Below are 23,431 nucleotides of genomic sequence, written 5' to 3'. Positions count from 1 at the left end.
TCCGTGGTCCTCTTCCTGATCGAGGGGTTCGTTTGGGTGGATGTGAAAGCGAGACTGTGATCCTGTCACATCCCCTGTTCTTTCCCTGGGCCCCTGGGGTCCAGCTAGGTCAGCTCCCAGAACTGCAGCTTTATTCAGAGCCTGGGGGGAGGGAAGGGGACAGGAGGCAAGGAGTTTCACGCGTGCGCGCGCGCACACACACACTCCCCAGACACGGCTTCGTCCCACAAGTGGATCTTGCTCTCCCCCTGGGGCCGATTTCCTTGGTGGGGAGAGTTTGGGTGGGTGGGAGGGTGGGTATCATTTTCTCCTGAAAGCTCAGAGTATAGAACCAGTGAATGCAGGGGTGACTAGAAAATGAAGCTTTTGCTGGGACAGGTTGGAAGCCGCCTGTCCCACATGCTGAATAATTCAAAAGACTTTCTTTAATTGCAATGACCGTACGAGAGTAGAATGCAAAATGGGCCTGCGTTCTTGGGATCAGACCCTAGACTTCAGAGGCATCTGCACGCTGTCCTCCTCTATTCCCTCTGTCTGACGTTGCTGCTTCACCCGCCGCCCCTGGGTCCCAGGCACATCTCCGCCAGAGTGCCCCAGGGACCGCCCGGGCAGAGTCAGAGGTGTCCAAGCAGGGCTGTAGCGTAGTGGGTACAGATGAATCAGTTCATTCACCACAGGTTCCTTGAGCGCCTAGTGTGGGCTGGGGCCATGTTGTAGACGGGGTACACTGGGGAGCAAGACAGAAGACAGGTGCAAAGAAAAAGGCATAGAGGGAGCCGGGACAGGAGCAGGGATATTTGAGCACAGACTCCGGGTAGTGGGGAGGAGGGAGGGAGCCATGTGCAGATCAGGGAGAATGAAGTTCCAGCAGGTGAGGTGACAGCCAGTGCAAAGGCCCTGAGGTGGGGACACGTCTAGGGTTTGAAGAACAGCAAGGAGGCCCATGTGGCTGGGGCAGAGTGAACAAGGGGGCAGAGGTGACAGACCAATCGTACAGGCCATGGGGCCACACGGAGGAGGCTTGGGGGCCAGCAGAAGGCTTAAGGAGGTCGACTCTGTAGTAGATGCCCCTGTCTTTTAGGCCCAGCTCTGCTTGGTAACCTGAGCAAGAGATTTCACCTTTGTGATCCTCAGTTTCCACATCTGCGAAGTGGGAATGAGAATAGCTGCCCCACCGAGGTCATGGGGGGTCCGTGAGCTCCGCGTCCGCATCTGCACAGGGTCACGGGACCCTCGTGGTGGTGGTAGTGATGGAAGTCCCAGAGCTGAGCCTCGGTGTGGCACATTTGGTGGCAGGGACTGGTTTGTGGACATCTTTTCTGCGTCAGATTGTCCTGCCGAAGGCTGCGGTAAAGGCAGATAAGGATGGGAGGCAGGGGCAGGAACCCCACTCTACCCTTGGGGGCCTGGGACGGGTCAGACAGGGGGTAGGGGACCCTCAGCCCCAGGAAGGGTCAGGGCAGGACCTGAAGGGCAGGGTGTGGGTGTGGACTGGAGGCTTGAGTGGGAGGGAGAAAGGCACCCTGGTGATGACGATGATGACGGAAACAAGGGCGTCCCTGTGGCCCTCCGGGCAGGCCAGGCAGGGAAGAGCCTGGACTCTGGTGCCCGCCTGCCCGAGTTCAAATCCCGGATGCCCTGGACAAGGGACTTCCTCTCTCCGGGCCTCAGGCTCCCCATGTGTGAATTGGGGCCAGTCGGTTGTGAGGGCGGAATGGGACTGGGGGCAGAGGGCGCCGAGCAGAGCCTGGCACGCACGGACCTCCGAGGGGGCAGCCGCCTTTATTTCCGAGAACTGGCCGGGCACGGGCTTCGGGTTAACAGGCCTGGAGCCTCGTGTCCCCCACTCTGCTGCCAAGCTGTGTGACCTGGGCAAGTGGACCGTGCCCTCCCCGTGCCTCGTTTTACCTTGTCTGTTAACGCGTAGTGGCTGCTTCCTCGTGGGTCACGTGTGCAGATTACATGAGGGACTCCGGGCAGGGTGCTTAGAGGAGGGGCCGGCACACAGTGGGTGCTCAGGTCAGTGCTGCCCACAGCTGCTTTCGGGCCAGGCGGTCAGGGCCTCGTGTTCTCACTTGTGACTCCTGTAGGAACTCCAGGAAGCAGGCACTGGCATTATTGTCTTTAACAGAGGGGGAAACCGAGGCACAGAGTGGCCGAGCGGCCGGCCCCCAGACACACAGTGAGCTCCCGAGGTGGGTTGGTTGGCAGGGACAGGAGCCAAGGCGGCACAGGGCACAGCAGCCGGGCTGCTCAGGGGCCTGGGGACTCGGTGGGGGCGGGGAGCCGGGCAAGGGAGCCGCCAGAGCTGGGAGCTGTCCCAGGGTGGAGCCGGGGCCTGATCATTATAAACACGGCCAGTTCCTCTGTTTGTCCCGCCCTCCATGAGGTGCCCAGAGGGAAGGGGTGGCCCCCTGGCAAATATCCGGAGGTGTGTCCTTCCATCCCCTTCCCCTGCAGGGGTCACGCGAGCCGAGCGGAGGGCAGGATAAACAGGCTGGCTGCAATGTGCAAGGGTGGCTTGGGGCTTCTGGGGGAGGGTTCTGAGTTGGCTGTCCCACCTTGCAGGCTGCCTCCCGCGCCCCGTCTCCGTGCTGAGCTCCTCCCACCTCAGGGTCCGCCCCTCCCTCTCCCGGATTTAGACAGGGGTCACGTGGCTAATCTTATGCCCCTGGAGTGATTTGGTGCCTCGGGCTGTGGGCTGCTGGGTGGAGGATGGGTAGGGCTGCGTGAGAGAGGCCAAGGTGAGGGTGAGGCTGGGCCTGGGGCCGGGTGGGGGCACCTCTGGGAACACAGTGAGGAGGTGGAGGCGAGGCTCCGGGGTCCTGCCGTGGGGACAAGGCGAGGACGGGTACTAGGAAGGGGGGGACAGCCGAGGGCAGACAGGCTGGAGAGCCCGGACAGGGATGGAAGTCTCCCGGGAAGGATGGGCAGGGGTCAGTGGGCTGGAACGGGGGAGAGACATCGAAGGGGCTCCCGGCTTGGTTGGGGTCAGAGAAGGGAAAGAGGCAGAGGCAAAGGGGCACCCGCCCTGGCCAGGGCTTTCACACCCCACTTCCTGGCAGCCAGGGGCCCCAGAGCAAGCTGGGAAATTGGACCTGCTCGGGGAGCCCTGGCCAGATCTGGCTGTGGCCACCTGCTGCCCAGGAGGCCCCGACCAGTTGAGACAGGTTGTCTGCTGGGTCCCCACCCCCTCCCACTGGGCTCCTGCCACCAGACCGGTTCTCCCAGATGGCTACCCACTGATGGTCCTACCTCTGGGCTAGGGGTGGCAGCCTGTTCTAACCTCACAGATCTGCTCCCACAGGAGAGGAACAGGGAGGGAGGAGAACCGGGGGCTGAAGGGCCGCATCCCAGGCACGCTTGAGAGTGTCCTCATTAGGTCACAAGACTTACTAAGCTTGGGGCCGACCCTGTGTCAGGCACTGTGCCAGGCTCTGGCGGGCCAGCATGAACCAGACGGAGATCCCCGCCCAGTGCGTTTCCCCTCATCCTCTGGGCCTTCGTTCACACGGCCTGTCTTCTGGGAAGCCTCCCCTGACCCCCACCTACCATCCTTCACGCCAGTCTGGTACTCCCTGACCCCAGCCCTGACCGCTCTGGGCTGTCAGAGGGCTATCTTGGTCACCACTGTGTCCCAGCATCAACCAGTACGTGACTGGGCACAGAGGAGTGGGTTATTGGTGAATGAATGAATGAATGAATGAATGAATGAATGAATGAATGTTTTCTTCCCATTTTACAGATGAGTAACTCGAGGCCCCAAGAGGAGACGTCACCTGCCCGAGGGCACTTCTAGCACAGCCAGCATCAAACCAGGTCTGTGGGACTCTGGGGCCCATGTGTGGGACAGGGGAGCAGGACCCGGGGCCCTTCCTCCCTCAGACACCGCAAGGAATACTCCTACTCACGAGAGTCACACACGTGGACAAGGCCCTCGCCCCACGCCCGGCTCCGCTCCTGTTAACTCAGTTAATCCTCACAGCAGCCCTGTGCCGGTTGATCCGAGGCACAGAGAGGTCAAGTCACTTGCCCAAGGTCACGCGTAGTAAGTGGCAGAGAGAGATTTGTGCTCTGGCCATTTGACTCCCCTTGCCCTCATCGTCCTGGTCTCCCCGTGGGACACTGCGATCTGCGCATCTCCCCTACAGCCCCTTTGGTTGTAAAACTGGCTTTCGTTGAGCATTTATGCCTTGCCTGGTACTGTGCTAAGTATTCACCTGGAGACCACGGCCCCTAAAGGCGGGCGTGGTTTTGTCTGCTCGCATCTGCTGCACAGAACTTTCCCCATTGTGTGAACTCACTTCTGTGAGTCTCGGTCCCTTCATCTAGAAAGTGGGAGTGTTGCGGTGAGACTCCTAGGGGTCGCGCATAGGACAGGGACTGTGATTGGGTAGGTAGCCAAAAGTGTGCGGGGTTAGCCCAGATTCCGGGCTGGGAAAGCAGAGGTGGCTGAGGCCAGGCCTTTAGGAATCGGTCACTGAGCACACTCTGTGTGCCTGGCATGGTTCTGGGAATGGGGTGGGACACAGAGACACTGGGCAGGTGAGACCTGGCCTGTGGTGCTGATATTCCAGTGCTGACGGGTATAGACACGGAGCTAGTAAACACAAGAACAGTGGAATTTCCAGACGTTAAATGTGTTATGAAGTGATATCATGGAAGGCTAGTGGGGTGGTCTTTTACTTGAAGATTCACCAACTCTGAGACTTGAAGGAGGGGAAGGAGGGAGCCATGTGTGGATACTGGGGAATAGTGTCCCAGGGGGAGGGAACAGCCAGTGCAAAGGCGCTAAGGTTTGAAAACCAGTGTGAGCGTAAACAAAGGGGAGGTGACAAGGGCAGGTTGTGTGGGGTGGGCCACCGGGAGGACTCGGCTGAGGGCTCTGAGCGGGGGCAGGTGTCCACAGGGTCTCTCGGGCTGCATGTGGGAGACGGGAGACCGGGGAGGAGACGGGGACGGACAGGACCAGGGCAGGGCCGGAGGAGCAGAGAGGACTGGGCGGGTTCTGGTGAGTGGCCCCCTCCCGCAGGCCTGCTGATAGGAGCCCGCGTCTGCGCCCTCGTGGTGCCGAGAGCCTCAGCGCCATGTTTGGGAAGAAGAAGAAGCGGGTAGAGATCTCCGCGCCATCCAACTTCGAGCACCGCGTGCACACGGGCTTTGACCAGCATGAGCAGAAGTTCACGGGGCTGCCCCGCCAGTGGCAGAGCCTGATCGAGGAGTCGGCCCGCCGGCCCAAGCCCCTCGTGGACCCCGCCTGCATCACCTCCATCCAGCCCGGGGCTCCCAAGGTAGGCCAGCGCCCACCTCCACCCCTCCTGCCCCACACCGACCCCCCACGGCGCCCCCGGCCCTTAACCCCACGCTTGATCGACACACCCCAACCGTCCGCCCCAATCCTCGTCCCCCCGTGCCGACCTTTCACTCCTCCACCCGCTGATCCCTCCCCTTGCCTCTCAACACTGACCGCTACCTTGACCCCTGCAGCAGCCCCCCACACCAGCTCCGATTCCTGTTCCTCTCCCTGGGCTCCATGCCCCTGTCCCCAGTAGCAGAAACTTGTCCTGGGGCGAGGGACAGATTCCCCCCCCCCCCATCCCCCATGGTCAGGGCTAGGCTCAGAGGAGCTGCTGACCCAGCCCCACAGTCCCGGCCAGCTTCTGGAGGACACCTGAGCTGAGCCCTGAGGGGCGCGGAGGAGTCATTGTGCCGAATGGAGAGGAGGCTCGGCTTTTAGAGGAGGAAACGGTCCAAGTGAAGCCTTGGGGGTCTTTCAGTTTGGGGCTTTGGTTTCCTGCCACCTTGGGCAAAAGGGTGGAGTTGGGATTTGAACGGAGGTCTTTTTCCAAGGCCTGTGCTCTTAAGCCCTTTCCTGTCTGCGTGGTCCAGGCGCCCAGGCGTGGCCCGCGGTGAGGCTGGCCCGGTGGTGGCAGGGCGTGAGCCTGCCCGGCCCGGGAAGCTGGCTTTGGAGCGTGGACTTCACCCCAGGGGCAGTGGAAACCAGGAAGGGCCGGGGCCAGGGGCATGCAGCCAGGGTCGTTCTAGGGGCGGAGATGGGTGTGCCCGTCCGCGGGCCCAGCGCCTGGGGACAGGCCTGCAGCTGACTCATCCTCTCCTGGTGCCCGGCCCCTGCCTGGCGGGAGGGCGCCCTTAGTGATCCGCGTGGCGTGGCGGGTGGGGACACAAGGGCGGACGCTCACCAGGATGACCGGAATCTCCATCCGGTGGCCCACCGAGGTGTGAGGACGTCCCACGCAGGCCTTTTGAATATTTTGAAGTCTTTGCCACGGCTTAAAGCAGCCGAGGCTTCACCTCCGGATCTTTCTTTCTGGCTCTCCTGGGCCCCACGCAGCCCCCCTCAGTTCTACCCCTGGCTGGTCCCGTGGCCCCTGGAGCACTGGCTGTGGCCTCCCCGGGGGAGCCCCTACAGTCTGGCCCCTGCTTAGCCTGTCCGCCGTGAGCCCCGCCAGGAGGATGAGGTGCCTGGTCGTAATTCATGCAAAGGTGCCACGTGGGCTAGGAATCTCTCCAGTCCTCCCGGGCCCTCCCCAACCCCCAGGGACTTAGCCTCTTATCCCAGTACCAGGGTCTGAGCGGATATCTACCTTCTTCACTGGGCTCCTGGGCAGGGCCGGGCTTCTGCGCTGGTAGCCAGGCCCAGGAGAGGCAGGGGCAGGGGCGCTGCGGCCTGTAGGTGGCTTTTGTGTCATCGGTGTTTTCTGCACAGCAGAGGCAGCTCCGGCCTGAGGCTGCCTGGCCGCCCTGGGCCCGCGTCCCCGCATAGCAGTGACTGATAGCAGAGGGATGGGGGTGCTTCTCTGCTCCCCGCGGCCTCCTCCCAGCCCCCCTCACTCACTCACCGGTTCAGCCAGTGTTTACCGAGCCCTGTCTGCATACCTCCCAGACACTGTTCTGGGCGCTGAGATGTGCAAGAGCACAAAAACAGGAAGAGACAGGAGCTGCCTTCATGAACGTTGCACTGGGAGTGCAGGCGACAGTCAGCTTATGAGTGCTTCGTGTCTGCTGCTGTTGAGTACTCCAGAGAAAAAAGAAGGCAGGGAACGGGGAACAGGGAGAGTCAGGGGCGGGCATTTTAGACTGCGGGTGGTCAGCAAAAGCTTCCCTCTGAGACGCCGAGCAAGCCTGAAAGAGGGAAGGGAAGGAGCTGTGGGCATACTTCGGGGGAAAGATGTTCTAGGAAGAGCAGGCAGTCAGTGCAAAGGTCCTGAGGTGAGAGCGTGCCTGGTATGTTTGAGGAGGCCTATGTGTCTGGAGCTGAGTGGGGGCTGGGGGAGTCCTGAAGGCCTTGACTCAGTACTCGAGGGAAGAGGTGGCCATGGCCCGGATCGGGGTGGACTTGGCAGGTGAGGCTTGGGTGGATTCAGGACACACTCTGGGTCCACCGGGCCCTCGTGGGAATTTGCATTTGCCCCCGCTGCTCCTGGGGCACTCTTGCCCTGCGCTTCAGGCCCGGTCCTTCCCGACTCTCCCTGTCCTCCACCCTCGGCTTCCAGGGAACCCAAGAGTGTGGTTTTGGGGCTGACGGCCCTCGCGGGCTGCAGGGGAGGAGGAGGTCCGAGCCGTGCCCTGGCCCTAGCTAGCATCCTGTAATTTCCGGCTCTCCGGGGCTGATTATGGGGTGACGTGGGCTCTGCACTCCTTCCCCTCCGGCTCACAGGGCAGAGGCCTGCTCCCAGCCTGGAGAGCAGAAGACAGGGAGTGCTTCTCAGGGGGCCCAGCCAGCCCAGGGGCCACAGCCTGCCCTGTGGGAGGTTAAGCCTCCAGCTCTCCTGCGACGGTAGACAGACAGACAGACAGACAACTCAGTGGTGTGGGAGGGGCTGCAGCCTCCCCCCCTCCCCCGCCGGTGCCTCCCCCAACTGCCTGGCCCCATCATCACCCCATGGCATTTCTTCATTCCGTCTCTGTCTTGTCTTTGTGTGTGTTGTGTCGTGCTGTCCTTGTGTGTCGGATCCACGTCCTGTGTCCTCCTCTTCCTTGCCCGGCCCCCATCCCGCCATTGCCCCGGACCCCAGACCATCGTGCGGGGCAGCAAAGGCGCCAAGGATGGGGCCCTCACGCTGCTGCTCGACGAGTTTGAGAACATGTCGGTGACACGCTCCAACTCCCTCCGGAGAGACAGCCCGCCGCCACCTGCCCGAGCCCACCAGGAAAACGGGATGCCCGCAGAGCCGGCCAGCACGGCCAGAGGGGCCCCAGAGAGAGCGGGCGGCCAAGGCCGGGTCGCCGGTCGCAGCGAGGCGGGTGGCGGCAGTGGTGACAGGCGGCGGGCGGGGCCAGAGAAGAGGCCCAAGTCTTCCAGGGAGGGCTCGGGGGGACCCCAGGAGTCCTCCCGGGATAAACGCCCCCTCTCTGGGCCTGACGTCGGCACCCCCCAGCCTGCCGGTCTGGCCAGTGGGGCAAAAGTGGCAGCTGGTCGGCCCTTTAACACGTACCCGAGGGCCGATACGGACCACCCGTCCCGGGGTGCCCAGGTAACCAATCCCCCTGCCCCAGGACCTCCCGCCGTCCCTTTTTCCAAAGCTTCCCCTGTTCCCCACCCGCCAACCCCAACCTGTGCCCAGCCCGCTGTCCATCTCCATCCTGACCGCCATGTGTCTGTCCCGCAGCCAGGGCCCCTGTCCTGCTCAGGGAGCAGAGCCGGCCCCCGTCCCCTCCACTGACAGCTGCCTCTCTTTTCTGTTGCAGGGGGAGCCTCACGACCTGGCCCCCAATGGGCCGTCGGCAGGGGGCCGGGCTGTCCCCCAGTCCTCCTCCTCCCGGCCTCCCACCCGAGCCCGTGGACCCCCCAGCCCAGGAGTGCTGGGCCCCCATGCCTCCGAGCCTCAGCTGGCCCCCCCGGCCCGCCCCGTCACCACCCCCGCCGTCCCCCCCGCCCCTGGGCCCCCCGGGCCCCGCTCGCCACAGCGGGAACCCCAGCGAGTATCCCACGAGCAGTTCCGGGCCGCCCTGCAGCTGGTGGTGGACCCCGGCGACCCTCGCTCCTACCTGGACAACTTCATCAAGATCGGCGAGGGCTCCACGGGCATCGTGTGCATCGCCACCGTGCGCAGCTCGGGCAGGCTGGTGGCCGTCAAGAAGATGGATCTGCGCAAGCAGCAGAGGCGCGAGCTGCTCTTCAATGAGGTGGGCCTCGGGCCCCCTCCTGTCCCCTCCTGTCCCCGCCGTCACCCTCCTCTTGGAGTCCTCCACCAGTGGGTTTCAAGGCCCGTTCTGGGCCAGCCCCTGTAAGGGTGGGGATGGGAGAAGGCCGTTCAGGGCTGGGGTTCCCTGGGGCTGGGTTCTGGGCCTGCCTCCTCTCCTTACTCCTCACACCTCCCCGGGCTGTCACCTCTGCGCCCCCGTACCCCCCGCTGCATCTCTGTCCCGTTACTGGGCTTCTCTGAGCCCCAGGCCGCTCACACCCTCCCAGACTGGCCCCAGAGTCCCAGCCCTGCCCCTTCCTGGGTCCCCTGTCTCAGAGAGGTCCCACCCTCCCTGACCCCAGCTCAGAGCTCTGGCCCCTCCCCGTCTCCCAGCCCGTCAGCCCCTGCGTAGCCCCAGCCTCTCCTGCTTGGCCCTGCCCGGCCTTCCCCTCTGGGCGCCCCCTGGGCATTCCCCACACAGCCGCTAAAGGGCTCTTTTTTTTGACATGTGACATGTGAGACTATCCCACGCCCGCGCCCCACCCCTCAGTGTCCTCAGGATGAAGGCCTGGCCTCTTGGCCGAGCATTTGAGGTCCAGCCCCCATCTAGGCCCTTGGTTCTGTCCAGCCTCTGGCTTTGGCTCTTGTGGCGTCTGCCAGGGAGCTTGTTACAAAGGCAGACTCCCGGCTCCTTCCCCAGAGGAGGCAGGCCCCGGACTCTGACGCAGGAGTCCCAGGACGGCAGGCCTGGAGGTGGTCTAAACTGTGGCTTTTGCCTCCCCGTCTCAGTACTCCTCAGCTGTCCCCATAACCCTTCCCCCGGCCCCCCAACATTACAGGGCTCCAGCTGCAGCGGGAGCTATTCAGCGGGACCCCTGCAAGCGGCGTGTTCCCACCCCCAAGCCCCGGCTTTGCCTCGTTAGGCCCTCTGCCCCTGAAGTCCATCCCCCCCAGCCTTTTATTCTGACCTTGGCTGATAACCTGCTTGTGCTGAGGTCTCATCCCTGTGCGTAGATGTTCTCTTCCCGAGTCCCTCTCCCAACACCAGCCTGGTCATCAGGGCCGCTCAGAGACCAGCTCAGGACTGGTCGGAGAGCAGGATCCGAAACTGGGGTGTGGGGGGGCGCCCCCCCACCACCACGCAGGCATCAGGCCTCAAGCTGCCGTTGGGGTCTGTTGGCTTTGGCACTGGGGCAGGCGCTCCAGGATGACCCCGGTGAGCGGGAGTGACAGGTGGGACTGGGCCTGCGGCATGGCGGGGCCCAAGCCCGGGGCGGGAGAGGAGGCGGGAGGGTGGCCCTCCCCACCCCGCTGACCCAGCCCGGTGCCCAGGTGGTGATCATGCGGGACTACCAGCACGAGAACGTGGTGGAGATGTACAACAGCTACCTGGTCGGGGATGAGCTCTGGGTGGTGATGGAGTTCCTGGAGGGCGGCGCCCTCACCGACATCGTCACTCACACCAGGTACCGCCAGGCAGCTGGACCCCGGCGGGCACCCAGCCTGCTGCCTCCCCAGGCTCTCCAGCGGGAGCTGCGTCCCCTCAGACCTGTCCCACGACAGGATGAAGTCCCCTCGGACCCCTTGGGGCGGGGCCGCGTCTCGGGGCCGGGAGGGCCGCGTCCCCCTCGGACCCCCGGCCGGGGCCCTGTCTGCCCCAGTCGCTGACCCCCATCCCGCGCAGGATGAATGAGGAGCAGATTGCCGCCGTGTGCCTGGCCGTGCTGCAGGCCTTGTCTGTGCTCCACGCGCAGGGCGTCATCCACCGCGACATCAAGAGTGACTCCATCCTGCTGACGCACGACGGCAGGGTGAGGAGCAGGGTGGCTCGGGCTTCCCCCGCCTCTCCCCAGTTCCCCCCACCTCTCCCCAGCTCTGCTCTGCTCCGAGGGTATCTCTGATCCCGGGTTCAGTGGCTCAAGGAGCAGTAAGTTTGCGCCTCATCAACAGTCCGGAGTCGGGTCCGGGGCGGTGGGGGGCTCCGCTCACGCATCCACGGGGGGCCTGGGCTGGCAGAGTCTGCCTTCAGTGCAGGATGCTGGAACTGTGGTCTCGCATTGGGCCCAGAGAGGGCAGAGGGCGTCTGAGTGGCCGGCCACTGCTCTCGGCCATACGCTTCCTCCTCCACCAAGAAACTGTTCCTAGCCGAGCACCCAGAGGTGGGCCGTCGACCGCCATCCCGCCTCCCATCTTCTGGACCGACGCTCCAAATTTGAGGTCCACGGATGAGCCTCCCGGGGCCCAGGACCTGCATTTATATTTTTTTAAGAGTAGATATGATTTTCAGCGGGAGGGGGTCCTTGACTTTCACCAAAATCTTGTTGGTGATTCGCCTGTCCTCCCCCAGGAAGGTTAAGCCATTCCAGTAGAGGTAGGGGTGGGAGCGGGCCCTGTTTCACTGGAGTCTCCGTTGAAATCCACCAACCCCTAAAGCCATCTGCAGACGTGTTTGGGGGACATCTGGGAGCCTGAAATTGTGTGCACGCCGTGTGCGTATATTTCCTGGGGGTGAGAAGATCCACACATACCCTCAAGAATCTGAAGGGGGCTCGTGGCTCCAAAACAGGTGAAAATCCGTGGTTCTGGGAACGCGGTTGTTGCCGCGTGGGCCACACCCCTCCTGCCCTCGTGGGCAGGGCTGTGCCCCTCTCACCTAAAGATGTGCTCCCTCCAGGGACACCGGGGCCCAGGGCATGGGCCTCTGGAGCCAGCCGTGATCTCCGCCCCCATGAAGCATCTGTTACCTGTAAGGCTTGGGCCACTTCCTGCAGGAGTCCCAGGGCAGACCCTGTCAGGGAGGCAGAAGGTGTGATCCTGGGGAGGTGACACACCTGAGGGCCCCCTGCTGGCAGATGGTGGAGCCACTCAGTGGTCTGGCTCTAACCTCCAGGCTGCAGGTGGACACCGCTCACTCCCACCTCCAGCACCTCTGACCCCCGCTGCCTGTGCCCTGTTGCAGGTGAAGCTGTCAGACTTTGGGTTCTGTGCCCAGGTGAGCAAGGAGGTACCGCGGAGGAAGTCACTGGTCGGCACTCCCTACTGGATGGCCCCAGAGCTCATCTCTCGCCTCCCCTATGGGCCAGAGGTAACCCAGAGGTGGCCCGGTTGTCCGGCTGTCGGCCCTGGCATACAGCGCGACGGTCCGAAACAGCTGGAGTGCTGGGGGCGGGGTGGGGCTCAGTCTGGGAAGTGGGTCACCAGGGATGGGCTTGTGGGAGAGGACGTAGGCACGCATGTGCTCTGCGCATTCGTCCCTGATTGGGTGCTAGTTCGGAGCCACGCCCAGGGCTGTGAGTGACAAAACCAGCTCAAACGGTTAGCTGGGTCTGGGTCCCAAGAACTGTGAAGTTGGGCATGGTGACCGGCTTCGGGCCCAGCCATCCATGTGCTCTGTCCGTCCCCAGCCCCGACTGCTTCGGAGTAGTCCTCAGTCAGGCGGGCACCGCCCTTGTTGGAGCAGAGCTGGCCCAGCCCCTCGGTACATGGCCACGTCCCCACCCCACGAGCGGCACTGTTTTCCTGGATATTAATCTTAGAATTGACTCTGATTGGCTCCGCTTGGGTCACGTGCCTATTCCTGAACCAATTACTATGTCCCACCTGTGCCGATTGGGCCCCCTGGTCCGGGACCCCAGGATGCTCTGCAGAGGGAGGGAGGGAGGGAGGGTCGCTCCCCCGAGGAGACCTGGGCGTGGTTAGCAGAAAAGTGAGGGGTGCTGCGTGCGCAGAACCCTTCGAGGGCTCCCTGCGGGAAGAGTGTGTGGGTCTGGCAAGGTGGGTGCCAGAGCGGGTGTTCAGGGCCCAAGGACCCCAGTCACAAAGAGGCAAAGGCAGAAGCAGGGCCCCTCCCCACCTCCGCGGCTTCCCCCAGCACCAGCCAGTCCCTGCACAGCTCAGCCCGACCATCCTTCCCCACTACAGGTGGACATCTGGTCTCTGGGGGTGATGGTGATCGAGATGGTGGATGGGGAGCCCCCCTACTTCAACGAGCCACCCCTGAAAGCCATGAAGATGATTCGGGACAACCTGCCGCCTCGACTGAAAAACCTGCACAAGGTGGGCCCCGCCCGGCAGGCAGGTGGTGTAGGGGAGAGGACGCTCAGTGCTGAGCTCCCCACCCCCTACCCCCGCGGGTCCCCTGAGCCCTCACCGACCGTCCCACAGTGGTTGTGCTTAGGCTGGCCTGGCTGAACACACACAGCATAGCCAGGTGCAGGAGAGGAGCCTTCCTGGTAAGGGAGAGGTGCCCCCAGGGCTCAGCTGCGGTCACCTCCTTACAGACCTTGAAAATGCAGAAGAAATGAGCCCCTGGCTGGATTTGTTGCTCCCCCCAGGGCCCGACCCTAGTACACATGGGACCTCCTGGCCCCCTCCCTGGGCAGTGGGTATTGTCATCCCATTTGACAGAGGAGCACGGAGGCCCAATGGCAAGTGAGCGGTGGAGCTGGCACTCAGATCCCCTGACTGTCTCCCTCTCTTCCCGACAGGTGTCCCCGTCCCTGAAGGGCTTCCTGGACCGCCTGCTGGTGCGTGACCCGGCACAGCGGGCCACAGCGGCTGAACTGCTGAAGCACCCGTTCCTGGCCAAAGCGGGCCCGCCCGCCAGCATCGTGCCCCTCATGCGCCAGAACCGCACCAGATGAGGCCCAGTGCCCTGTCCCTGAACCAAAGAGCCCCTGGGGTCACCCCTGCCCTGCCGCAGGCCAGTAGGGGGCCGGCCCCCACTCCTCAGCCTGGGAGACACTCCATGTGGCACCGCCCTTCTTGCTGGGGGTGGGGGGGTGTGCAGGACCCTACTACTGAACTCCAGTTTTGATTTTGTGACTTTTGAAAAAACACAGGGACTCGTGGGAGCACGTGAGGATCCCAGGACCCCCACCCTCGGGGACAGGCCCTCCCTGTGTCTTCCTGTCTCCAGGAAGGAGGGGCAGCCCCCCATCACTGGAAGTCATCTGCAGTGGGGGCTGCTGTGGGTGGAGAGAACACTACGAAAGGTGTGTGTCTGTCTGCGTGCGTGTGCTCACGGGTGTGCATGTGTGTGCGCGTGTGCATGTGCGGAAGGTCCATCCGCTCTGTCCTCCAGCCTGCGAGTGGGTATCGCTGAGACCTTACCTAGCATACAGCGCAGCCCCCTGTCCCCGCCTGAGCCATTGTGGGGGCGGTCATGAATGTCTGAAGAGTGGCCTTTTCCCCAAGTCCTGCACCCCCTTTCTGTGGCTGGATGGGGAGACGGGGGTCAGGGCTTCCTGCCCGTCCCCAGCCTCTGCAGAAGACGACTACTGCGCCTGGACAGCCTCCTCTTTTCTAGAAGTCTATTTATATTGTCATTTTATAACACTCTAGCCCCTGTCCCGACTTGGGGACGGATGGCCCCTGTCCTGCGGGGCAGCGTCAGGGACAGAACCACCACTTGAAGAATCAGGTTCCTGTCCCCTTGGAGCCGCCCCACCCTCCCCTCCCTCGAGTTAGTTTTACAATTAAAATGTTTTCTTGTTTTGTGTGTGTGTGTGTGTGTGTGTGTGTGTGTGGAGCCCCACCCCCACCCCCATCCAGGCCGGCTTGGTGTGGAATTGGGAGGGGTTGGGGCGAAGAGAGGGCAGCCTCTGCGGGAGTTCGGGTCAAAGAAGCCAGTAGCACCCCCCTGACCAGGGGCCCGGATTCACTCCCCTGCCGGCCTGCCAACAGCCAGGTTCCCGGAGCCCATGTGCCACGACCACCAGTTGGCCAAATCTGAGATTTGCTGGAAACTTGTTTCAGAGGTTGTCTTGAGCATGTCCAGTGGATGGAAACGATCCTTGATGAGTTGACGTTCGAGTAAATTGGCCACTCAGAAAATCGGTCAGCGGGCAGGTGGGCTTTTGAGGAATCGGCGGAGGCAGATGGATCCCGAGTGGCCAGCTGGAAGATACTCCATTGGCCAAAGCCTCCCCTCCACGTCAGGGTCCTGGTGGAGGCTGAGCCTGGGTCTCCACAAGGGGCGAAAGCAATTGGCTGACGTCACGATAACCCCGCTGCCTCTGAGTCCTGGTCACTGACCGCCCCGGCTGGTCCTGGGCTTGCCTGCGCGCATCTTCCCCGGAACCCGGGAAGTGGCGGGGGCGGCGGCAGCGGGAGGAGCCAGTCGCATCACCATTGGCACCCGGGACCTCAGCCTAGTTTGTGGGCATGAAGTATGTAGAGATTCTGGCTCGGGCCACACCTCCTGTTCCCCACGGTCACATGACACCCCCTCCTCCGCCCCCAGCATCCCTCTCCTCAGGCCCTGAGCTCCCCAAGGATGGGGCACCGTGTCTGTGATCCGGGCCGGCCAGGAACACGCACTAAGGCTAGATGGGGAATCGGGTCGAAACCTACCAAGGGCGACAGCTGTTGCCGAATGTGTGAATGTGTTGGAGCCTGGGTGGAGCTGTTACGTCCCTGGGAAGAGCCAAAATTGGTATAAGGAGGAATGGAAAACAGGAAAAGTCCAAAGTAACACACACCCCCGTCCCCCGCCAAACACACACTAACGAAAAAGCTTGGAGCTTAAATGCTTTTACAAATGAGTTCTACCAGACTTGGATCCAGTAATTCCTACCTGGTACAGTTTGTTCCAGGAAACAGAAAAAAGATAGAAACCCCCACTCATTTTAGGAGGCTGGTAAGCCTGTGATTCTAAAACCAGCGAAGGACGGTGAAGAACAGAGCCGCCGAGCTCACAGCCTGAGTGCCTTGTTTCCCTGGGGCCCCCGGGGCCTCTCCAGGACAGGCCACTGCAGGTGAAGGACGGGAAGTCCCTTGTAGGGCCATTACATGGTGGAGGCGACCCAGCTGTGATTGTCCCCTTCAGTCACCGTCACTACAGTTTAAAGAATGGTTTTGGGTGGCCTTGAGGATGTCTCTGCAAGCGCTGTGCCCCCGTCCTGCTGTCCTGCCTCCGCAGAAGGGGCTCCTGTGACATCAAAGGCCTCTAGTTGTCTCAAACAAGAGATTTAATACAGGGGGTTAGTTACAAAAGTATTGGGAAGTCTGTGGGAGCCGACAGGGCCAGTAACCCGGCCATGCGTGGGGCTAGAGGAACAGAAGGGCTCAGTGGCACCACCAGAATCCCGGAAGTCCCCTCATGCCTCTGCTGCTGGGAGAACAGGGGTTCTTCCAGCTTCCCGCCCCCCAGCACCGGTGCCTCCTGCAGGCAGAACCCTACTGACCCCAGCTCGCAAGGGGGTCCGTGCAAGTTAGTTCTTCAGGCTTCCAGCCTCGGCAGGACAGGGGAGCACTCAAGGGCAAGTGTGGCACAGTCGCAGCCGGCCTCTGAGTCGACCTGGTGCCACGCAAGCAGCGAGGGTTACCTCAGCTCCAGCAGGGGGTGCTGTGCTCTAAACTGCAAAGGCCTGGGAGGGGCAAGTCAGGATGTATTAGCCTGTAGGTCAAAGGCATGTTTAACAAAAACCCAAGATGAGTGAGTGAAACAAGTCAGCCCAATGGTTCTCCGAAGTGTGGTTCCCAGACCAGCAGCATCCCTGGGAACTTGCTGGGAATGCAAATTCCCAGCACCCCCCCCCCACCCCCCACCCCCCCACCCCCCCCCCCCCCGGCTGAATCAGTGGTCCAGAGGACTGGAAGAGGTAGGCACTCCCCTTTAAGGACATGACCAGAGGTTGCACCATTGCCTCATCGGCCAGAGTTTAGTCACATGGTTTCCTCCAGTGGCAAGGGAGGCTGGGAAATGTAGTCTTTATTCTGGGCAGCTGTGTGCCTGGCTAAAAAGTCTGTTAGTGTAGAATTGTGATTCTCCACCTCTTGCTCTTCACTAGACTCACTGGGCTTCTCCGGAGAACCCCGAGGCCGACCCACGTGTATTCAGGAGCTTAATATACAATAAGGATGGCCCCACAAAGCAACGAGGGAAAAATAGATAGTTTAATAATAGTGTTGGGGAAATTGGTTCATTTTCTGGAGATAAAAGAAAACTGAATCCATACCTAACACCACAACAAAACCCTAGATCTGTGCTGTCCGGGGCGGTAGCCACTAACCACATATGGCTATTTAATTTTTTTAATTAATGAAGCAAAATGAAGCGTTCAGTGCTGTGGCTGCAGTAGCCACATTTGACATCCTCAATTGCCACTTCTAACCAGTGCTACTAATTTGATGGTATAGATATGAAAGCTTTCCATGATCTGAGTTCTGTTGGACAAGGTTTCTCTGATGGATTCAGCATCCTCTGAAAAACTATAAAGGTGACGGAGGAAAATACTTGATGACCAGGAGCAGAGAAGAACTTAAAACTCCATTGGAACAAACTGTAAAGCAAAAAAAAAAAAAAAAAAAAATTAATTTGACTATGTTAAAATTTAAAGCTTTTGTTCAAGGAAGGACATCATGGGCAAATGTAACAGGTTTCAGAATGGGAAGAAATATTTGCAAAGTCTAACATGGAGATTTGTGTGTGTGTGTGTGTGAGAGAGAGAGAAGAGCGTGTGAGCGAGCAGGGCAGAGGGAGAGAGCGAGAATCCCAAGCAGGCTCCATGCTGAGTGTGGAGCCCAACTTGTGTCTCCACCCAAAACCCTGGGATCATGACCTGAGCTGAAATCGAGACACTCAACTGACTGAGCCACCCAGGTGCCCCGAGAAGATTTTTTTTTTAATTTTTTTTAACGTTTATTTATTTTGGGGGCAGAGAGAGACAGAGCATGAACGGCGGAGGGGCAGAGAGAGAGAGAGACACAGGATCGGAAGCAGGCTCCAGGCTCTGAGCCATCAGCCCAGAGCCCGACGTGGGGCTCGAACTCACGGACCACGAGATCGTGACCTGAGCTGAAGTCGGACGCTTAACCGACTGAGCCACCCAGGCGCCCCGAAGATTTTTTTTTAATGAGAAAATGAGTGACCCAAATAGGAAAATGGGCAAATGGTATAAACAGGCAACTCATAGAAGAAAAGAAATAAAAAAAAAAAAACAAACACAAAAGACCAATCAGGGTGTGTACAAGCACAAACTCACTGGTAATTAGAGGAAGACAACTTTCAACAACAAGTTGTCACAAGTCTGCTAAAAATTAGAGTGTGGTTTAGTCTGATGAAGTAAGTATTGCACATATGTATCTCCCAATAATTCTGCCTCTGGGTGACTTCCCAAAGAAATCATGGGACCGGGAGGGAGCGAGCACGAGGATGTTCACTGCAGCAGTGTTTATGGGGCAGGAGCAGGAGGCGGCCTGGGTGTCCCTCCTAGGGCAGTGAGTGATAAACACGGGCTGCACACCAGCTCGTGCCGTGCTCAGGACCCAGGGACCAAGTGCGCCCATGGGTAGGGGGAGCCAACCCAGCAACAGAAAAAAGTGAAATCAAGATCTATAGTACCAGGCTACGTGTGTCGATTACAAATTATGGGCATAAAACAATAATATTCATTTTTCAGGGTTAAAAACAAGAAAGACTCATTTACATAATGAAATGGCTCCCAGTGGGGAGGAAGGGGGAGGGAGAGGGAACAAAGAGGAAGAATAAATGAACAAGAGAGGGGTTTGGGGAGGAATAAAGACCTTCAAGGTCATGCTGATGGTCTGTCCTATGAACAAAGGGCAACCCTCTTTGGTATGGCTTGGGACCTAGTCACGGGTATTTAAATGAAAATTATCCAGGTGATTATACACACACACACACACACACACACACACACACACACGCAGAGAGTGGGGGAGGGGGGACAGAGGATCTGAAGCAGGCTCCACACTGACAGCACAGAGCTTGAGGCAGGGCTCGAACCCATGAACTGTGAGATCATGACCTGAGCCAAAGTTGGACGCTCAATCGACTAAGCCACCCAGGCACCCCTGTGCAGGTGATTCTAACGCGCAGCCAGGATTGAGAACAGGAACATGGTGTGGGGGCCGCCCAGCACTTTGTCTGCCACAGTGTCACTGTTGGGCTCAAACCTCATGCCTGCTTCCTGCCAACACCCCACAGCTTATGAAGAGGGGCCCAGGAAAAAAAAAAAAAGCCCAGGGAAGCATCTCATGCCTTCCCCCATTTCACAGATGTGGAATCATGTCCACAGAGGGTAAGGCCCTGCCCCAGGTCCCGTGGCCTAGGAGGGCCAGGCCTAAAGTCTCAGGTCCCTCGTTGGTTTCTGTGCCAGGCCCTGGGTGGCCCAGACGGTGGGGCTGCAGCATTGAGCACGACAGACATGGTCCAAGAGGCTCAGCCTCCGAGCCCCGGGGAGGCTTTTCCTTGAGAAATCCCCATTTTCACGTGAGAGCTCTTCAGTCTTCAACGTAGGCTACCGATCTGGCACGTTGAACAGTATCGTGTGGCCCAAGCAAAATCAAGGTCATAGCTAACATTCGTCAAAATAGTCCGTGTCCAGGGCTTTGCTGAGCTCCGAGTTTACCTCGTTTAACCCTACAGGGTGTTGAAAGGCGCCCCTTGCGGCCTCCCGGAGATCCGTCCATGCGGAGCCTCCAAATCCCTTCTGTGGAAAAAGGGCCCTTGCGGGTGTGATTAAGGGTTTCGAGATGAGATCACCCTGGTTCCTCGGGCTGGGCCCTGCATCCAGTGACAACGTCCTGTCCTTAGAAGGGAAAGCGGAGGGAGGTTTGCGATGCCCAGAGAAGGCACGTGAAGACGAGGCGGACACGGGAGGGCTGCAGTGTGAACAGCACCGGCGGCTCCCAGGAGCCGCCAAGAAGATTCTCCCCTGAGAGCCTCAGAGGAGGCAAAACCCTGCTGACGCCTTGATTTTGGACTTCGGCCTCCAGGGCTGTGAGACAGCACCGTTCTGCTGGTTTAAGCCACCAAGTCTGCGGCGATTCCCTTACGGCACTCTGGAAGCTAATACAAGCCTCCCAGGAAGTCACCAACCTGAGGTCACACAGCCAGAAGGTGCGAGAGGCGGGATTCGAACCTAAGCACGTGGTCTGGGATTCTCTGCACATCACTGCCCATTCACAGCCTCCTGGACCGGGCAGGGCTCCCTTCACTACTGCGCCTGAGGGGCCACAGGACCCAGTTGGAGATTGTCACCGTCTGTCTCCCGGGGGGCTGGGGGTGGCCAGTCAACTGGACTAGGGCCAGGCCCCAAAAAGGCTCAGGGGAGAGATGGTTGCTCAAGAAGCCTTAGGGCTGAGAGGTGTTGGGGCTGGGAGTGACTCTGGACAGCAAACAGGGTCCAGGTCTGTGGTTTGGGGAGGTGGGGACAGCTCACGGCCTGTCCCTAGAACGTCAGACGCATCACAGAAGTTTGGGGCCCCCGGGTTCAGCAAAGTTAGAATCTCTCCCTTTCTTCCTCACTCCCTCTCCTCCCTGTACCTTTGTCTCTGTCTCCGTCTCTGTCTCTCTACCTTATTCTATCGCTGACTCTTAGTATTTAAGCAGGTAACCCAAACCCATGGAACAAAATGTAAAAGATTCCAAAGGGGATAAATTGCAAAATCAACCTCCCTCCCTCCCCCGTCCCCCCTCCCCGGAGGCGACCCCTGGTACAAGTTTCTTTACAAGTTTCCCGCAATCTCCTTCCAGAAACGTATGGCATGTACCAGCAAATCCCTCCATGCATATGCAGATATGTGTCCTACTTTGCACAAATGTTAGCATAAATGTACACATCCTTCTGTGCTTTGCTTTTTCCTCCTCCCTAACACTCCATGGTGGTGGTGGTTCCTTGTTAGTACGGACACAGCAACCTCACTCCTTGCCGATGGCTATAGTATTATCCCATGGAGCTTATGAACCGTGAGTTACTGAAACAGTCCCTGTTGATGGACTTTTCAGGAAGCTTGCGGTTGTTTGCCGTCCTAAACAATGCCTCGGTACAGATCTCGTACGAATACTTTGTATTTGGCACAAGGGCAAATGTATCTGAAATACACACGCCTTGCCTCTTCCCGCACCTGCCGCTGACTCCCACCTGCTCTCTGCCCCAGGTAATGCCTTCCGGGTGTCTCTAACCTTCTAGATCCTTCCCTGCCCCTGGCCAAGCTCATCCCAGTCTGTCTTTATCTACACCTCTGTCTCTGTCTCTTTGCTTCCCTCCCCACCACTCTCCCCTCCTCCTCTTCCTCTCTCCCTCTGCCCCTCCCATTTCCCTCCTACCCAACTCATCCCTGCCTCTCTGTCGCCCCCTGCAGGACGAAGCTGGCTCCCCGCATCCTCCACCAGACTCTCTCCCATCCCCTGCCCCCTCCCGACCTGGCTGGGCTTCCCCACCCCCTGCATCCCTGGTGGGAAACCTACCGTCTGTTTCTCAAAGGCCCCTGGTACCTGCCCTCCAAGAACCCCACCATTCTCTCTCAACCAGTAGGATTGGGCCCTGGGGGTGATACTGGTTTTGCCGTGAGAGCTAGACTCTAGCTCTGGTGGGAGCTAGACTCATGCACGTTGGATGCGGTTCCCTCATCCTCCTGCCTTCTTGTCCTCCCTGCTCAGCAGAGCAACCAGTCTGTCGGCCCTGAGCTAAAAACAAAACAAAACAAAGAAAACAAACCCGCCCAAGGCCCTGCCCTGGTGAGGCAGACATTCTCATGGGGTGACACGGTTCATGACCAAGTGAACATATCCACATACTCATAGGTATTTATAAATCATACAAAATTCAAGAAAGAAAGAACGGGGTGTGACGACAGAGAATAGCAGGCGGTGGGAAACTGACCTTGGCTGGGGAGGGCCCAGGTTGCTGTTTATGCACCGGTAGGGAACAATTGCCAGGATATACTGTTGGGTAGAATAAAGGCAGAAAGGTGTGTGTTATGAAGAGGTGACGTTTGAAGGGAAGATGGAGTGGAAGGCCTGGTAGGCAAAAGGGGCAGCCTGTGCAAAGGCCCTGAGGTAGAAAGGAAGTTGGAAGGTCAAGGACCAGCAAAAATATGGGATACCACGAGTGAGGGGAGAGTGTGGGCTATCTCGGATAGCACTGTGGGGAGGAGTTAGCCCAATATTATAGATGAGGAACTAAGGCTTGGAGAAGGAAAGTCCTTCGCCCAAGGACACACAGTGTAAGGGTGGCGACTGTTGAGCTCAGGCAACCTTATGCTCAACCACCAGCCAGTGGTTCCTAGTGTGGGATCCCAGGCCAGCATCACCTGTTGGCCCACCCCAGAACTACCGAACCAGAAACTCGGGGTGGGAGCAGGGTTTGGAGCCCGACAGTCTGCGATTAATAAGCCTTCTAGAAGATTCTGACACATAGTCAAATTTGAGAACCACTGAACCAGGCTCTCTTGCCTCCCCAGGCCTCTGAGGAGGTCCTCTGAGGGATCCCTGTCTGTCGTGGGTTGCATGGCGACGAATGTCAGTCCCCGAAAAGATATGTCCCCAACCTAGTCCCCAGAATCCGTGAATGCTACCTTACTTGGAAAAAGGGGTTTTATAGATATAATTAGGTTAGAGAGCTTGAGGTGGAAAGGTCATCCTGGATTAGTCAGGTGGGCCCTAGATTTAATGACAAATGTCATTGACCTATGCGAGTGAGGCAGAGGGGCCTAGGGTGGCTCAGCCTGTTGAGCGTCCGACTCTTGATCTCAGCTCATGTCATGATCTTGTGGTTCGTGGGATCGAGCCCCACATTGGACTCTGCCCTGACAGCAAAAGGCCTGCTTGGGATTCTCTCTCTCCCTCTCTCTGCCCCTCCCCCCTCAAAATAAATTAACTTTAGGGGGAAAAAAGAGCGAAGCAGAGGGAAATCTGAGAGTGAAGAGGAAGCAGCATGACCACAGAGGCAGAGGTTAGAGCGAGGTGGCCACGAGCCAAGGAACACGGCAGCCACCAAAAGGCACGAGAGGCAAGGAAGGATTCTCCCCCAAAGCCTCTGGAGGGAGGGAGACCCTGCCGACCCCTGATTCCGGATTTAGAATAAGCTTCTGTTGTTTCAGGCCACCACGTGTGTGCTCATTGGCTGTGCAGCCCTAGGAAAGTCGTACACCGTGTGTCATGGGGCAGACGGACCGACAGACCCCAGCGGGACTTCCCACCTGGGACGAGATGGAGCCCTGTCACCGTGCCCGGCACAGCCTTCATCTGTCCTCCTCCTGAGGGCTCTGAATCCTAGGAATGGCAGTTGGAGCTGCCGGAATGCAGAGAGGGGGCAGGGGCGGTGTCCGGGTAGCTCGGGACCAGCTCCATGACTTAGAGACTGGGCTGCTGACCAGGATCCCCTCTGAAGCCTTTGGGGCTACGGGAGGGGTTTTAAGGAGAGCAGAGCCATGGTCAGATGGCTGGTAAGAAGGGTCCCACTGGGGGTCAGGTACTAGCATGAGGACTTTGGACCCCAACCTCAGCCCCCTTCCCTGGGGGTGCAGACTCCGGG

The 23,431-nt window shown here is 59.6% G+C and overlaps 1 protein-coding gene and 2 long non-coding RNA genes across 10 annotated transcripts in view; 1 reads left to right on the top strand and 2 right to left on the bottom strand.

The window, feature by feature from the left end:
- Nucleotides 1-14,642, top strand: part of PAK4 (p21 (RAC1) activated kinase 4) — a 45,163-nt gene extending 30,521 nt beyond the window's left edge. For 5 of the 8 annotated variants that reach the window (XM_011289878.4, XM_011289876.4, XM_019819568.3 and 2 more), the window contains 9 exons: nt 3,746-3,819; nt 5,033-5,291; nt 8,037-8,495; nt 8,710-9,147; nt 10,479-10,612; nt 10,831-10,957; nt 12,106-12,231; nt 13,068-13,202; nt 13,634-14,642. In XM_011289878.4, coding sequence (XP_011288180.2) covers nt 5,088-5,291; nt 8,037-8,495; nt 8,710-9,147; nt 10,479-10,612; nt 10,831-10,957; nt 12,106-12,231; nt 13,068-13,202; nt 13,634-13,789 — 1,779 coding nt within the window. In that variant the 5' untranslated portion in view covers nt 3,746-3,819; nt 5,033-5,087 and the 3' untranslated portion in view covers nt 13,790-14,642. Of the gene's footprint in view, nt 1-2,631; nt 2,745-3,745; nt 3,820-5,032; nt 5,292-8,036; nt 8,496-8,709; nt 9,148-10,478; nt 10,613-10,830; nt 10,958-12,105; nt 12,232-13,067; nt 13,203-13,633 lie in introns of those variants that run through there. The other 3 variants (XR_891157.4, XM_011289877.4, XM_019819570.3) reach the window with 3 other exon arrangements.
- Nucleotides 401-2,529, bottom strand: LOC109494804. Its single transcript, XR_002149868.3, has 2 exons — nt 1,909-2,529; nt 401-1,344 (listed from the first exon to the last, which is right to left on the bottom strand). It is a non-coding gene; the product is annotated as an uncharacterized LOC109494804 (long non-coding RNA).
- Nucleotides 14,643-17,027: 2,385 nt separating the features above from the next.
- On the bottom strand, nt 17,028-23,205 carry LOC109494805. The gene is made up of 3 exons (XR_002149871.3): nt 23,097-23,205; nt 21,779-21,840; nt 17,028-17,431 (listed from the first exon to the last, which is right to left on the bottom strand). It is a non-coding gene; the product is annotated as an uncharacterized LOC109494805 (long non-coding RNA).
- Nucleotides 23,206-23,431: the final 226 nt, after the last annotated feature.

This window comes from Felis catus, chromosome E2 (genome assembly GCF_018350175.1).
Source record: "Felis catus isolate Fca126 chromosome E2, F.catus_Fca126_mat1.0, whole genome shotgun sequence".
NCBI classification, from domain to species: Eukaryota; Metazoa; Chordata; class Mammalia; order Carnivora; family Felidae; genus Felis; species Felis catus.
Note: the sequence above shows the minus strand (reverse complement) of the source record. Positions and strands in the feature narration are given on the sequence as shown.